At 45.9% G+C, this 15,147-nt stretch overlaps 1 protein-coding gene across 2 annotated transcripts in view; it reads right to left on the bottom strand.

Moving 5' to 3' along the window:
* The window catches only part of LOC110522717 (unconventional myosin-IXAb), a 270,164-nt gene that overhangs the window by 35,252 nt on the left and 219,765 nt on the right, over window positions 1-15,147 (bottom strand). The window contains exons 35-39 of one of the 2 annotated variants that reach the window (XM_090231067.1): window positions 14,256-14,384; window positions 12,019-12,124; window positions 11,623-11,754; window positions 2,296-2,419; window positions 1,899-1,952 (exon numbers count right to left, since the gene is read on the bottom strand). In XM_090231067.1, coding sequence (XP_090087193.1) covers window positions 1,899-1,952; window positions 2,296-2,419; window positions 11,623-11,754; window positions 12,019-12,124; window positions 14,256-14,384 — 545 coding nt within the window. The remainder of the gene's footprint in view (window positions 1-1,898; window positions 1,953-2,295; window positions 2,420-11,622; window positions 11,755-12,018; window positions 12,125-14,255; window positions 14,385-15,147) is intronic. The other variant, XM_090231068.1, reaches the window with a different exon arrangement.

Genomic DNA, 15,147 nt, shown 5'->3' with positions numbered 1-15,147 from the left:
GACGAGTTTCAGAAGAAAGTTATTTGTTTCTGGCTATTTTGAGCCTGTAATCGAACCCACAAATTCTGATGCTCCAGATACTCAACTCGTCTAAAGAAGGCCAGTTTTATTGCATCTTTAATCAGAACAACAGTTTTCAGCTATGCTAACATAATTGCAAAAGGGTTTTCTCATGACCAATTAGACTTTTAAAATGATAAACTTGGATTAGCTAACACAACGTGCCATTAGAACACAGGAGTGATGGTTGCTGATAATGGGCCTCTGTACGCCTATGTAGATATTCCCTTTCCGTTTCCAGTTTCAATAGTCATTAACAATGTCTACACTGTATTTCTGATCAATGTGATGCTATTTTAATGGGCAAAAAATTTGCTTTTCTTTCAAAAACAAGGACATTTCTACGTGACCCCAAACTTTTGAACGGAAGTGTAAGCATTCAGACCCTTTACTCAGTACTCTGTTGAAGCACCTTTGGCAGCGATTACAGCTTTGAGTTTTCTTGGGTATGACGCTACAAGCTTGGCACACCTGTATTTGGGGAGTTTCTCTCATTCTTGTCTGCAGATCTCTCAAACTCTGTCAGGTTGGATGTGGAGCATCGTTGCACAGCTATTTTCAGGTCTCTCCAAAGATGTTTAATCGGGTTCAAGTCCAGGCTCTGGCTGGGCCACTAAAGGACATTCAGAGACTCGTCCCGAAGCCAATTGGCTATGTGCTTAGGGTCGTCGACCTGTTGGAAGATGAACCTTCTCCCCAGTCTGAGGTCCTGAGCACTCTGGATCTCTGTACTTTTCTCCGTTCATCTTTCCCTCGATCCTGACTAGTCTCCCAGGCCCTGCCTTTGAAAACCATCCCCACAGCATGATGCTGCCACCCCCATGCTTCACCGTAGGGATGGTGCCCGGTTTCCTCCAGAAGTGACGCTTGGCATTCAAGACAAAGTGTTCGATCTTGGTTTCATCAGACCAGAGATTATTGTTTCTCATGGTCTGAGAGTCCTTTTGACAAACTCAACGCGGGCTGTCATGTGCCTTTTACTGAGGAGTGGCTTCCATCTGGCCACTCTACCATAAAGGCCTGATTGGTGGAGTGCTGCAGAGATGGTCTTTTTTTATGTGCAAAAATAAAAAATAAAAAAAGGTTTTACTCAATGTGGGGTATTGTGATGTCATTATGGGGTATTGTGATGTCATTATGGGGTATTGTGATGTCATTATGGGGTATTGTGTGAAGATTAAGTAAAACATTTATTTTATCAATTTTAGAATAATAAAGCTGTAACGTAACAAAATGTGGAAAGAGGGAAGGAGACTGAATAGTTTCTGAACGCACTGTACGTGACAAGCTGAGTATGACACAAATATTTGTTCTGTGGAAAATAAATAGAAAGAGAAAGGGAGGATGAAGACAGACAGAGGGACAGCGAGAAGGACCGAGAGAGAGAGAGGGAGAGAGAGAGAGAGAGAGAGAGAGAGAGAGAGAGAGAGAGGGGACATAGAGGAGGGAGAGGGAGAAGAAGGGAGAGAGGGGAGGGAGAAAGAGAGGAGATTGAGAGAGCGAGAAGGAGGGAGAGAGAGAGGTGGGAGAGGAGATTGAGAGAGGACAGAGAGGAGGGAAAGAGAGAAGGAAGGGGAAAGAGAGAAGGACAGTGAGAGAGGACAGAGATATAGGAGGGAGAGAGAAGGATTGAGAGAAAAAAAAAAAAAGAAGAGATGGCATTGTGAGGGTATGCAAAATTGACTGTCAGCACCACAGATAAATGGGCTAACAGGACTGGTTGATTGACAGCACCACAGACAAATGGGCTAACAGGACTGGTTGATTGACAGCGCCACAGACAAATGGGCTAACAGGACTGGGTGTGGTCACATGGAGTATATACTAAGAATACATACCGGAGTGGTCGTGCGGGTTATGCCAATAAACTTAACAGCGATTAGTACAGGTTTCTGGAGTGGGGTAAGGGGAGAATAGGGTTAGAGGGGGTAACCTTCGTTGGAGGACATTACATTGTGTGAGAAAAATTAAGGGTTAAAGGTTTAAAGTCAACCACTGGAAGACAGAGAGGGAGGTCTATGATGACCTCAGTCAGAGGGTAAGGTTACATTTCTCCTCACACGAGACCCCTGGGTCGTGTTCATTAGGTTATGCGACAGAAAACGCTTTAAAACATTTTGCAATGAAAATGAGCCCCTCTTATTGGACAAGTCCAGAAAGTCCCTCCAATTTTCTGTCTGTTTTCTTCCATTTGATGCCTAATGAATACAACCCCCTGTTGTCCTGGTGCCTTACCATGGACTTCCTGATGTGTGTCAGTCTGCTCTTGGCCTTGTTCTCAGCAAACTCCAGACTGTTGATGTCCTTCAGTCTGGCACTGTACTTATTCATCTGTTCTCCGATGATCAGCTCCACACACCTAGAGGAGCACAGGCAGAATGAGTCAGCTCCTCACACCTAGAGGAGCACAGGCAGAATGAGTCAGCTCCTCACACCTAGAGGAGCACCTGCAGAATGAGTCAGCTCCTCACACCTGGAGGAGCACAGGCAGAATGAGTCAGCTCCTCACACCTGGAGGAGCACAGGCAGAATGAGTCAGCTCCTCACACCTAGAGGAGGAAAGGCAGAATGAGTCAGCTCCTAGAGGAGGACAGGCAGATTGAGTCAGCTCCTCACATCTAGAGGAGGACAGGCAGAATGAGTCAGCTCCTAGAGGATGACAGGCAGAATGAGTCAGCTCCACACACCTAGAGGAGGACATGGCAGAATGAGTCAGCTCCTAGAGGATGACAGGCAGAATAAGTCAGCTCCTAGAGGAGTACAGGCAGAATAGGTCAGCATTTCACACCTAGTGGAGGACAGGCAGAATGAGTCAGCTCCTCACATCTAGAGGAGGACAGGTAGAATGAGTCAGCTCCTAGAGGATGACAGGCAGAATGAGTCAGCTCCTCACATCTAGAGGAGGACAGGCAGAATGAGTCAGCTCCTGAGGATGACAGACAGAATGAGTCAACTCCTAGAGGAGGACAGGCAGAATGAGTCAGCTCCTGAGGATGACAGACAGAATGAGTCTACTCCTAGAGGAGGACAGGCAGAATGAGTCAGCTCCTGAGGATGACAGACAGAATGAGTCAACTCCTAGAGGAGGAAAGGCAGAATGAGTCAGCTCCTGAGGATGACAGGCAGAATGAGTCAGCTCCTGAGGATGACAGGCAGAATGAGTCAGCTCCTAGAGGAGGACAGGCAGAATGAGTCAGCTCCTCACATCTAGAGGAAGAAAGGCAGAATGAGTCAGCTCTTAGAGGAGGACAGGCAGAATAAGTCAGCTCCTAGAGGATGACAGGCAGAATGAGTCAGCTCCTAGAGGATGACAGGCAGAATAAGTCAGCTCCTCACATCTAGAGGATGACAGGTAGAATAAGTCAGCTCCTAGAGGAGGACATGGCAGAATGAGTCAGCTCCTAGAGGATGACAGGCAGAATAAGTCAGCTCCTCACATCTAGAGGAGGACAGGTAGAATGAGTCAGCTCCTCACATCTAGAGGAGGACAGGTAGAATGAGTCAGCTCCTCACATCTAGAGGAGGACAGGTAGAATGAGTCAGCTCCTAGAGGAGGACAGGCAGAATGAGTCAGCTCCTAGAGGAGGACAGGCAGAATGAGTCAGCTCCTCACATCTAGAGTAGGACAGGTAGAATGAGTCAGCTCCTAGAAGAAGACAGGTAGAATGAGTCAGCTCCTCACATCTAGAGGAGGACAGGTAGAATGAGTCAGCTCCTAGAGGAGGACAGGCAGAATGAGTCAGCTCCTAGAGGAGGACAGGCAGAATGAGTCAGCTCCTCACATCTAGAGTAGGACAGGTAGAATGAGTCAGCTCCTAGAAGAGGACAGGCAGAATGAGTCAGCTCCTAGAGGAGGACAGGCAGAATGAGTCAGCTCCTAGAGGATGACAGGCAGAATGAGTCAGCTCCTAGAGGATGACAGGCAGAATGAGTCAGCTCCTAGAGGATGACAGGCAGAATGAGTCAGCTCCTAGAGGAGGACAGGCAGAATGAGTCAGCTCCTAGAGGAGGACAGGCAGAATGAGTCAGCTCCTAGAGGATGACAGGCAGAATGAGTCAGCTCCTAGAGGAGGACAGGCAGAATGAGTCAGCTCCTAGAGGAGGACAGGCAGAATGAGTCAGCTCCTAGAGGATGACAGGCAGAATGAGTCAGCTCCTAGAGGATGACAGGCAGAATGAGTCAGCTCCTAGAGGAGGACAGGCAGAATGAGTCAGCTCCTAGAAGATAACAGGCAGAATGAGTCAACTCCTAGAGGAGGACAGGCAGAATGAGTCAGCTCCTCACATCTAGAGGAGGACAGGTAGAATGAGTCAGCTCCTGAGGATGACAGACAGAATGAGTCAGCTCCTAGAGGATGACAGACAGAATGAGTCAACTCCTAGAGGAGGACAGGCAGAATGAGTCAGCTCCTCACATCTAGAGGAGGACAGGTAGAATGAGTCAGCTCCTGAGGATGACAGACAGAATGAGTCAGCTCCTAGAGGATGACAGACAGAATGAGTCAACTCCTAGAGGAGGACAGGCAGAATGAGTCAGCTCCTCACATCTAGAGGAGGACAGGTAGAATGAGTCAGCTCCTGAGGATGACAGACAGAATGAGTCAGCTCCTAGAGGATGACAGACAGAATGAGTCAACTCCTAGAGGAGGACAGGCAGAATGAGTCAGCTCCTCACATCTAGAGGAGGACAGGCAGAATGAGTCAGCTCCTCACATCTAGAGGAGGAAAGGCAGAATGAGTCAGCTCCTAGAGGAGGACAGGCAGATTGAGTCAGCTCCTCACATCTAGAGGAGGACAGGCAGAATGAGTCAGCTCCTAGAGGATGACAGGCAGAATGAGTCAGCTCCTCACATCTAGAGGAGGAAAGGCAGAATGAGTCAGCTCCTAGAGGAGGACAGGCAGAATGAGTCAGCTCCTCACATCTAGAGGATGACAGGTAGAATAAGTCAGCTCCTAGAGGAGGACATGGCAGAATGAGTCAGCTCCTAGAGGATGACAGGCAGAATAAGTCAGCTCCTCACATCTAGAGGAGGACAGGTAGAATGAGTCAGCTCCTCACATCTAGAGGAGGACAGGTAGAATGAGTCAGCTCCTCACATCTAGAGGAGGACAGGTAGAATGAGTCAGCTCCTAGAGGAGGACAGGCAGAATGAGTCAGCTCCTAGAGGAGGACAGGCAGAATGAGTCAGCTCCTCACATCTAGAGTAGGACAGGTAGAATGAGTCAGCTCCTTGAAGAAGACAGGTAGAATGAGTCAGCTCCTCACATCTAGAGGAGGACAGGTAGAATGAGTCAGCTCCTAGAGGAGGACAGGCAGAATGAGTCAGCTCCTAGAGGAGGACAGGCAGAATGAGTCAGCTCCTCACATCTAGAGTAGGACAGGTAGAATGAGTCAGCTCCTAGAAGAGGACAGGTAGAATAAGTCAGCTCCTAGAGGAGGACAGGCAGAATGAGTCAGCTCCTAGAGGAGGACAGGCAGAATGAGTCAGCTCCTAGAGGATGACAGGCAGAATGAGTCAGCTCCTAGAGGATGACAGGCAGAATGAGTCAGCTCCTAGAGGAGGACAGGCAGAATGAGTCAGCTCCTAGAGGAGGACAGGCAGAATGAGTCAGCTCCTAGAGGATGACAGGCAGAATGAGTCAGCTCCTAGAGGAGGACAGGCAGAATGAGTCAGCTCCTAGAGGAGGACAGGCAGAATGAGTCAGCTCCTAGAGGATGACAGGCAGAATGAGTCAGCTCCTAGAGGATGACAGGCAGAATGAGTCAGCTCCTAGAGGAGGACAGGCAGAATGAGTCAGCTCCTAGAAGATAACAGGCAGAATGAGTCAACTCCTAGAGGAGGACAGGCAGAATGAGTCAGCTCCTCACATCTAGAGGAGGACAGGTAGAATGAGTCAGCTCCTGAGGATGACAGACAGAATGAGTCAGCTCCTAGAGGATGACAGACAGAATGAGTCAACTCCTAGAGGAGGACAGGCAGAATGAGTCAGCTCCTCACATCTAGAGGAGGACAGGTAGAATGAGTCAGCTCCTGAGGATGACAGACAGAATGAGTCAGCTCCTAGAGGATGACAGACAGAATGAGTCAACTCCTAGAGGAGGACAGGCAGAATGAGTCAGCTCCTCACATCTAGAGGAGGACAGGTAGAATGAGTCAGCTCCTGAGGATGACAGACAGAATGAGTCAGCTCCTAGAGGATGACAGACAGAATGAGTCAACTCCTAGAGGAGGACAGGCAGAATGAGTCAGCTCCTCACATCTAGAGGAGGACAGGCAGAATGAGTCAGCTCCTCACATCTAGAGGAGGAAAGGCAGAATGAGTCAGCTCCTAGAGGAGGACAGGCAGATTGAGTCAGCTCCTCACATCTAGAGGAGGACAGGCAGAATGAGTCAGCTCCTAGAGGATGACAGGCAGAATGAGTCAGCTCCTCACATCTAGAGGAGGAAAGGCAGAATGAGTCAGCTCCTAGAGGAGGACAGGCAGAATGAGTCAGCTCCTCACACCTAGAGGAGGACAGGCAGAATGAGTCAGCTCCTAGAGGAGGACAGGCAGAATAAGTCAGCTCCTAGAGGAGGACAGGCAGAATGAGTCAGCTCCTAGAGGAGGACAGGCAGAATGAGTCAGCTCCTCACATCTAGAGTAGGACATGGCAGAATGAGTCAGCAGCTAGAGGAGAACAGGCAGATTGAGTCAGCTCCTAGAAGAGGACAGGCAGAATGAGTCAGCTCCTAGAGGAGAACAGGCAGAATGAGTCAGCTCCTAGAAGAGGACAGGCAGAATGAGTCAGCTCCTAGAGGAGGACAGGCAGAATGAGTCAGCTCCTAGAGGATGACAGGCAGAATGAGTCAGCTCCTAGAGGAGGACAGGCAGAATGAGTCAGCTCCTAGAAGATAACAGGCAGAATGAGTCAACTCCTAGAGGAGAACAGGCAGAATGAGTCAGCTCCTAGAAGAGGACAGGCAGAATGAGTCAGCTCCTAGAGGAGGACAGGCAGAATGAGTCAGCTCCTAGAAGAGGACAGGCAGAATGAGTCAGCTCCTAGAGGAGGACAGGCAGAATGAGTCAGCTCCTAGAGGATGACAGGCAGAATGAGTCAGCTCCTAGAGGAGAACAGGCAGAATGAGTCAGCTCCTAGAGGAGGACAGGCAGAATGAGTCAGCTCCTAGAGGATGACAGGCAGAATGAGTCAGCTCCTAGAGGAGGACAGGCAGAATGAGTCAACTCCTAGAGGAGAACAGGCAGAATGAGTCAGCTCCTAGAAGAGGACAGGCAGAATGAGTCAGCTCCTAGAGGAGGACAGGCAGAATGAGTCAGCTCCTAGAGGAGGACAGGCAGAATGAGTCAGCTCCTAGAGGAGGACAGGCAGAATGAGTCAGCTCCTAGAAGAGGATAGGCAGAATGAGTCAGCTCCTAGAGGAGGACAGGCAGAATGAGTCAGCTCCTAGAGGAGGACAGGCAGAATGAGTCAGCTCCTAGAGGAGGACAGGCAGAATGAGTCAGCTCCTAGAAGAGGATAGGCAGAATGAGTCAGCTCCTAGAGGAGGACAGGCAGAATGAGTCAGCTCCTAGAGGAGGACAGGCAGAATGAGTCAGCTCCTAGAGGAGGACAGGCAGAATGAGTCAGCTCCTAGAGGAGGACAGGCAGAATGAGCAACCAGTGAATAAGGTGACTTCTGTTGCTCAATCTATAATTTAGAAATTATTATTGATATTGTCTTATAGGAACTGATTGCAGTCAGAGGGGATCTGCAACAGAAATAACACTCACTCATCTGATGAATTAAAGCTATTGAGGTACGTCCGTTGTCACTTCCATTGTTTACACAGTTGCAACTATTCGGGTTATCAAGAGTAGTAGTTTGAGGCCCAGTTCTCTGTGACATTTTAGAGACACATTTGCATCCTGTATGCCCCCCCCCCCCCCCCCCCCCACACACACACACACACACACACACACACACACACACACACACACACACACACACACACACACACACACACACACACACACAGCACAAAGGAGAATGAACATTGAGAGAGAATTGACATTGACCAAGGAAAAGAAGAATAAGAACAAAAATAAATACATTTGGACTGGAATTTACAAAAAAGAATAATTAAAGGTTAAATATGTTAAATATTGAAGGGTGAAAGCATTGGGCAATGCATTGGGAAAAACCAAGGGAGATAGTAAATGATGATTGAAGTAATGCAGTTAAATGGTTAACAATGTTATAATGTTGTTGGCTTTAATGTTTGATGCATATAGACTATGTTTGTTAAGCTTGGAGGAACACGGCCTTAGGGCGTGTAGGAGGTTGATAATGAAAGGTTACAATGTTGAAATGATGAAAGGTTTAAGTTGGTGAAGATTTAAATTGGTGAAAGTTTAAGTTGGTGAAGGATTAAGTTGGTGAAGGTTTAAGTTGGTGAAGGTTTAAGATGGTGAAGGTTTAAGATGGTGAAGGTTTAAGATGGTGAAGGTTTAAGATGGTGAAGGTTTAAGATGGTGAAGGTTTAAGTTGGTGAAGGTTTAAGTTGGTGAACGTTTAAGTTGGTGAAAGTTTAAGTTGGTGAAGGATTAAGTTGGTGAAGGTTTAAGTTGGTGAACGTTTAAGTTGGTGAAGGTTTAAGTTGGTGAACGTTAAAGTTGGTGAAGGTTTAAGTTGGTGAAAGTTTAAGTTGGTGAAGGATTAAGTTGGTAAAGGTTTAAGTTGGTGAACGTTTAAGTTGGTGAAGGTTTAAGATGGTGAAGGTTTCAGATGGTGAAGGTTTAAGTTGGTGAAGGTTTAAGTTGGTGAAAGTTTAAGTTGGTGAACGTTTAAGTTGGTGAACGTTTAAGATGGTGAAGGTTTAAGTTGGTGAACGTTTAAGTTGGTGAAGGTTTAAGATGTAATGGGAGTTAATACGTTGGGTTGGAGTAGCATTATAATAGAGCCAAGTAGTAAATGGCAATGTTTTAAAAGTTATTGATAATGGAATGTACTAAATTGTGCTAGCTTGCATAGGAAATTCCGTGGTCAGAGCGGCCAGGATTAGGCATCCTGTCAAGGCGGGCATACTGCGAAAGAGAACATCCTGTCTAACAGGGTGTTAACCACTGAATGCGTCATCGGAGATGGTGTAAACCACAATGAGAAAGGAAGATCGAGGGTATAAAAGGGGAAGAACCCGTCAACTGCTGGAACAAGATTTTTTGCTGTAGCTTTTTAACTTACAATAATTTTTTGACTTTCCTTATTATACTTATATTTACATTTTTATTATATGCAGTTAAAGTAAACATCTAGGAGGAATCCTTAAGAATACCTCATTGATATTAAAGAAGTCTCGAGGTATTGCTCTCCTGAGGTAGAGTACCTCATAACACCACACAATCTACCAAGAGAGTTCTCATCTATATTATTCGTAGCCGTCTATTTACCACCACAAACCAATGCTGACACTAAGTCCGCACTCAACGAGATGTATAAGGCCATAAGCAAACTAGAAAATGCTCACACAGAAGTGGCGCTCCTAGTGGCCGGGGACTTTAATGCAGGCAAACTTAAATCCATTTCACCTCATTTCTACCAGCACGTCACATGTGCAACCAGAGGGAAAAAAAACTCTAGATCACATTTACTCCACACACAGAGACGCATGCACCCTCGATTTGGCAAATCTGACCATAACTCTATCCTCCTGATTCCTGCTTACAAGCAAACTAAAGCAGGAAGCACCAGTGATTTGCTTAATACGGAAGTGGTCAGATGACGCGGATGCTACGCTACAGGAATGTTTTGCTGGCACAGACTGGAATATGTTCTGGTATTCATCCAATGTCATTGAGGAGTATACCACCTCAGTCACCGGCTTCATCAATAAGTGCATCGACGACGTCGTTCCCACAGTGACCGTACGTACATATCCCAACCAGAAGCTATGGATTACAGGCAACATCCTCATCGAGCTAAATGCTAGAGCTGCCACTTTCGAGGAGCGGGACACAAATCCGGACGCTTATAAGAAATCCCGCTACGCCCTCAGATGAACCATCAAACAGGCAAAGCGTCAATACAGGATTAAGACTGAATCCTGCTACACCAGCTCTGACGCTCGTTGGATGTGGCAGGGCCTGAAAACTATTACAGATACAAAGGGAAACCGAGCCGCGAGCTGCCCAGTGACACGAGCCTACCAGACAAGCTAAATGCCTTTTACGCTCCCTTCAAGGCAAGCAACACTGACGCATGCATGAGAGCACCATCTGTTCCGGACGACTGTGTGATCATGCTCTCCGTAGCCGATGTGAGCAAGACCTTTAAACAGGTCAACATTCACAAGGACGCAGGGGCAGACGGATTACCAGGACGTGTACTAATAGCATGTGTAGACCAACTGGCAAGTGTCTTCACTGACATTTTCAACATCTCCCTGACTGAGTCTGTAATACCTACATGTTTCAAGTAGACCACCATAGTCCCAGTGCCCAAGGAAGCGATGGTAACCTGCCTAAATGACTACTGCCCCGTAGCAGTCATGTCGGTAACCATGAAGTGCTTTGAAAGGCTGGTCATGGCTCACATCAACAGCAACCTCCCGGAAACCCTAGACCCACTCCAATTTGCATACCGTTTGTTATTAAATATGTAAATACAACTGTTGATAGAGTTGCAGATGGATCGTTTATTAAATATGGAAAATAAAACTGTTGATAGAGTTGCAGATGGATCGTTTGTTATTAAATATGGAAAATAAAACTGTTGATAGAGTTGCAGATGGATCGTTTGTTATTAAATATGGAAAATAAAACTGTTGATAGAGTTGCAGATGGATCGTTTGTTATTAAATATGGAAAATAAAACTGTTGATAGAGTTGCAGATGGACTGTTTGTTATTAAATATGTAAAATAAAACTGTAATAGACCCCCCAAAAAATATTTTATTGGCATAGCAATAAGGGTTTAGTAGAGGGCACTGAAGGTGTCTATCAATTCAATGTACTGTCGATGGTTGCCTATCATTGATTGGTGATATTGATTGATTGATGTGATTATTTTATGCCTGTTTCTGATATAAAAATAAAAAAAACTGCTTTATTGTTCTGAAACCCCATGTCATCAAAGACTATGACGTTTTACTCTAGGTTTCTGAAAGAGACTGGATTAATTTAGGATTTTGTTTTGCATCTGGTTAATTAGCCTATCGGGGACCAGATATCGGGGACCCGAGTGGCTGGTATAAAGTAACCTAACCTGAGGGACTCAACTTCGGGGATAGCCCACTCTACTGTAAGGCCATTAATGTTGAGTTTGAGGAACAGTCCCTGTATCCAGGCTCAGTGGTAGAGCAGAGCGGCATCGATCAGATCTGTAGGGGCAAGAAATAACCTTGACCTTAACACTGATAGCAACAACAACCACAGCAGAGAAGTTGGCTGTGTCCACAGCTGTCGCAATAGAGAGACAGAGAGAGAGACAGATAGAGGTTGTTTACTATGACTCTGGTCCTGGAGTTCTGCCTTCCAGAACCAGGAACGACGAGCCCTGTGTGAGAAGCACCATGAGGGAGTCTTACGCGGTGGTCTTGCCGATGTCCTGGACACTCTGCAGGGGGTCGATGGTGTCGGGGCAGCGGAGGATGCAGGGGGCGAACACGATGGCTAGGGCATTGGCCGACATACGGTTGGTGTCTTCCTGAAGGGCGATCCTGGAGGACCACACACACACACACAAACACACACACGTCAGAGGGGGTCGCAAAAAAACTGTAGAAAACTGTCAAATAGTTTCTTCAATGTCAAAACTGGTATGCAGTGGATGCCAACTTCCCTCCACTCTCCCACACTTCCCGCCATTTAGAATCATTGGTGTATCATTGACTGGAGGGAGTTTATGCACACTTTGGGAGAAGGGTGGAGAATTGGGACGCAGCCAGTGAGAGGACAACCTGTTTCCTATGAGACCCACTCACCTGACCAGGTGGAAGATGAGGCGCTCCAGGGTACTCAGGTGGGTTCTGCTGAGCAGGTCGATCACAGAGTACACCCCTCGGATTACCTCCTTCTGGTCTGGCTGGCCTGCATGGGGGACCCCCCCCCCCCAAAGAAATACAATTACTTCCTGCTTTTACTTCCTGCTTTTATTTCCTGCTTCACTCCTATGGGGACACAGACATTATATCTTTATAATATATTATATATATAGATTTATACAGCGCATTTGGAAAGTATTGTTTTTAATACATTTGCTAAAATAAAAATAAAAACTGTTTTCGCTTTGTCCTTTTGGGGTATTGTGTGTAGATTGAAGAGCAATTTATATTTATTTAATACATGGTAGAATAAGGCTGTAACGAAAAAGTTAAGAGGTCTGAACAAATCAATTCAAATTTGATTGGTCACATACACATATTTAGCAGATTTTATTGCGGATGTGGCGAAATGGAGTGATGCATCAGATGACTAGGCCTCCACAATCACAAATGAGTAGGGACAGTACAGACTACTAGTCAAAAGTTTGGACACACCTCCTCATTCAAGGGTTTTTATTTGTTTTTGCTATTTTCTACATTGTAGAATAATAGTGAAGACATCAAAACTATGAAAAAACACACATGGAATCATGTAGTAACCCAAAAAATGTTAAACAAATCAAAATATATTTTACATCTTAGTTTCTTCAAAGTAGCCACCCTTTGCCTTTATGACAGCTTTGCACACTCTTGGCATTCTCTCAACCAGCTTCATAAGGAATGCTTTTCCAACAGTCTTGAAGGAGTTCCCACATATGCTGAGCACTTGTTGGCTGCTTTTCATTCACTCTGCAGTCCAACTCATCCCAAACCATCTCAAATGGGTTGAGGTCGGGTGATTGTGGAGGCCAGGTCATCTGATGGAGCACTCCGTCACTCTCCTTGGTCAAGTAGCCCTTACACAGCCTGGAGGTGTGTTTTGGGTCACTGTCCTGTTGATTACAAATTATATTCCCACTAAGAGCAAACCAGATGGGAAGGCGTTTCGCTACAGAATGCTGTGGTAGCCATGCTGGTTAAATGTGCCTTGAATTCTAAATAAATCACTGACAGTGTCACCAACAAAGCACCCCCACACCACCACCTCCATGCTTCATGGTGGGAACCACACATGCGGAGATCATCCGTTCACATACTCTGCGTCTCACAAAGACACAGCGGTTGTAACCCAAAATCTCAAATTTGGACTTATAAGACCCAGGGACAGATTTCCACCAGTCTAATTTACATTGCTCGTGTTTCTTGGCCCAAGCAAGTCTCTTCTTCTTATTGGTGTCCTTTAGTAGTAGTTCCTGTGCAGCAATTTGACCACGAAGGCCTGATTCCCATAGTCTTCTCTGAACAGTTGATGTTGAGATGTGTCTGTTACTTGAACTCTGTGAAGTATTTATTTGAGCTGCAATCTAAGGTGCAGTTAACTCTAATAACCGTATCCTCTGCAGCAGAGGTAACTCTGGGTCTTCCTTTCCTGTGGCGGTCCTCATGAGAGCCAGTTTCATCATAGTTATTGATGGTTTTTGCGACTGCACTTGAAGAAACGTTCAGAGTTCTTGAAATTTTCTGCATTGATTGACCTTCATGTCTCAAAGTAATAATGGACTGTCGTTTCGCTTTGCTTATTTGAGCTGTTCTTGCCATAATATGGACTTGGTCTTTTACCAAATAGGGCTGTCTTCTGTATACCACCCCCCTACCTTGTCACAACACAACTGACTGGCTCAAACGCATTAAGAAGGAAAGAAATTCCACAAATTAACTTTTAACAAAGCACACCTGTTAATTGAAATGCATTCCAGGTGACTACCTCATGAAGCTGGTTGAGAGAATGCCAAGAGTGTACAAAAGCTGTCATCAAGGCAAAGGGTGGCTACTTTGATGAATCTCAAATATAAAATATATTTGGATTTGTTTAACACTTTTTTGAGTTACTATATGATTCCATATGTGTTATTTCATAGTTTTGATGTCTTCACTATTATTCTACAATGTAGAAAGTAGTAAAAAATTTAAAAAAAAAATAAACTTCAATGAGTAGGTTTGTCCAAACTTTTGACTGGTACTGTATATATATATACACCTTGATCTATAAACCACATCTATAAGCCACATTTAGCCATTACTACATAGTAACATTGTAACAGAATAACAAGGTGCATACTTATGACCCCAGCTCTTACCCATTGCCCGGAGGAACTCCTCGTACAGTTCAAAGGTCATCAGAGGGTTGGGCAGGTCACGGAGCCATTGTTTGAGCACGCCGGCGATGACGTGGATGTTGTAGTCGTCCAGGTTCATGCTGCTCACATCTTAAGTAGGACAGGAAGAGAGTAGAAGAGGAAGAGAGTAGGATAGGAAGAGAGTAGGAGAGGAAGAGAGCAGGACAGGAAGAGAGCAGGACAGGAAGAGAGCAGGACAAGAAGAGAGTAGGACAGGAAGAGAGCAGGACAAGAAGAGAGTAGAGGAGGAAGAGAGCAGGACAAGAAGAGAGTAGAGCAGGAAGAGAGTAGAGGAGGAAGAGAGTAGGACAGGAAGAGAGTAGGACAGGAAGAGAGTAGAGCAGGAAGAGAGTAGGACAGGAAGAGAGTAGGACAGGAAGAGAGTAGGACAGGAAGATAGTATGACAGGAAGAGAGTATGACAGGAAGAGAGTAGGACAGGAAGAGAGTAGAGCAGGAAGAGAGTAGGACAGGAAGAGAGCAGGACAGGAAGAGAGCAGGACAAGAAGAGAGTAGAGGAGGAAGAGAGTAGAGGAGGAAGAGAGTAGGACAGGAAGAGAGTAGGACAGGAAGAGAGTAGAGCAGGAAGAGAGTAGGACAGGAAGAGAGTAGGACAGGAAGAGAGTAGGACAGGAAGAGAGTAGGACAGGAAGAGAGTAGGACAGGAAGAGAGTAGAGCAGGAAGAGAGTAGGACAGGAAGAGAGTAGAGCAGGAAGAGAGTATGACAGGAAGAGAGTTGAGCAGGAAGAGAGTATGACAGGAAGAGAGTAGAGGAGGAAGAGAGTAGGACAGGAAGAGAGCAGGACAGGAAGAGAGCAGGACAAGAAGAGAGTAGGACAGGAAGAGAGTATGA

The sequence above is a fragment of the Oncorhynchus mykiss genome, chromosome 4 (genome assembly GCF_057628025.1).
Source record: "Oncorhynchus mykiss isolate SJ-2025 chromosome 4, ASM5762802v1, whole genome shotgun sequence".
Classification (NCBI taxonomy): Eukaryota; Metazoa; Chordata; class Actinopteri; order Salmoniformes; family Salmonidae; genus Oncorhynchus; species Oncorhynchus mykiss.
The sequence above is the reverse complement of the archived record's forward strand: the minus strand, read 5'-3'. Positions and strand labels throughout refer to the sequence as shown.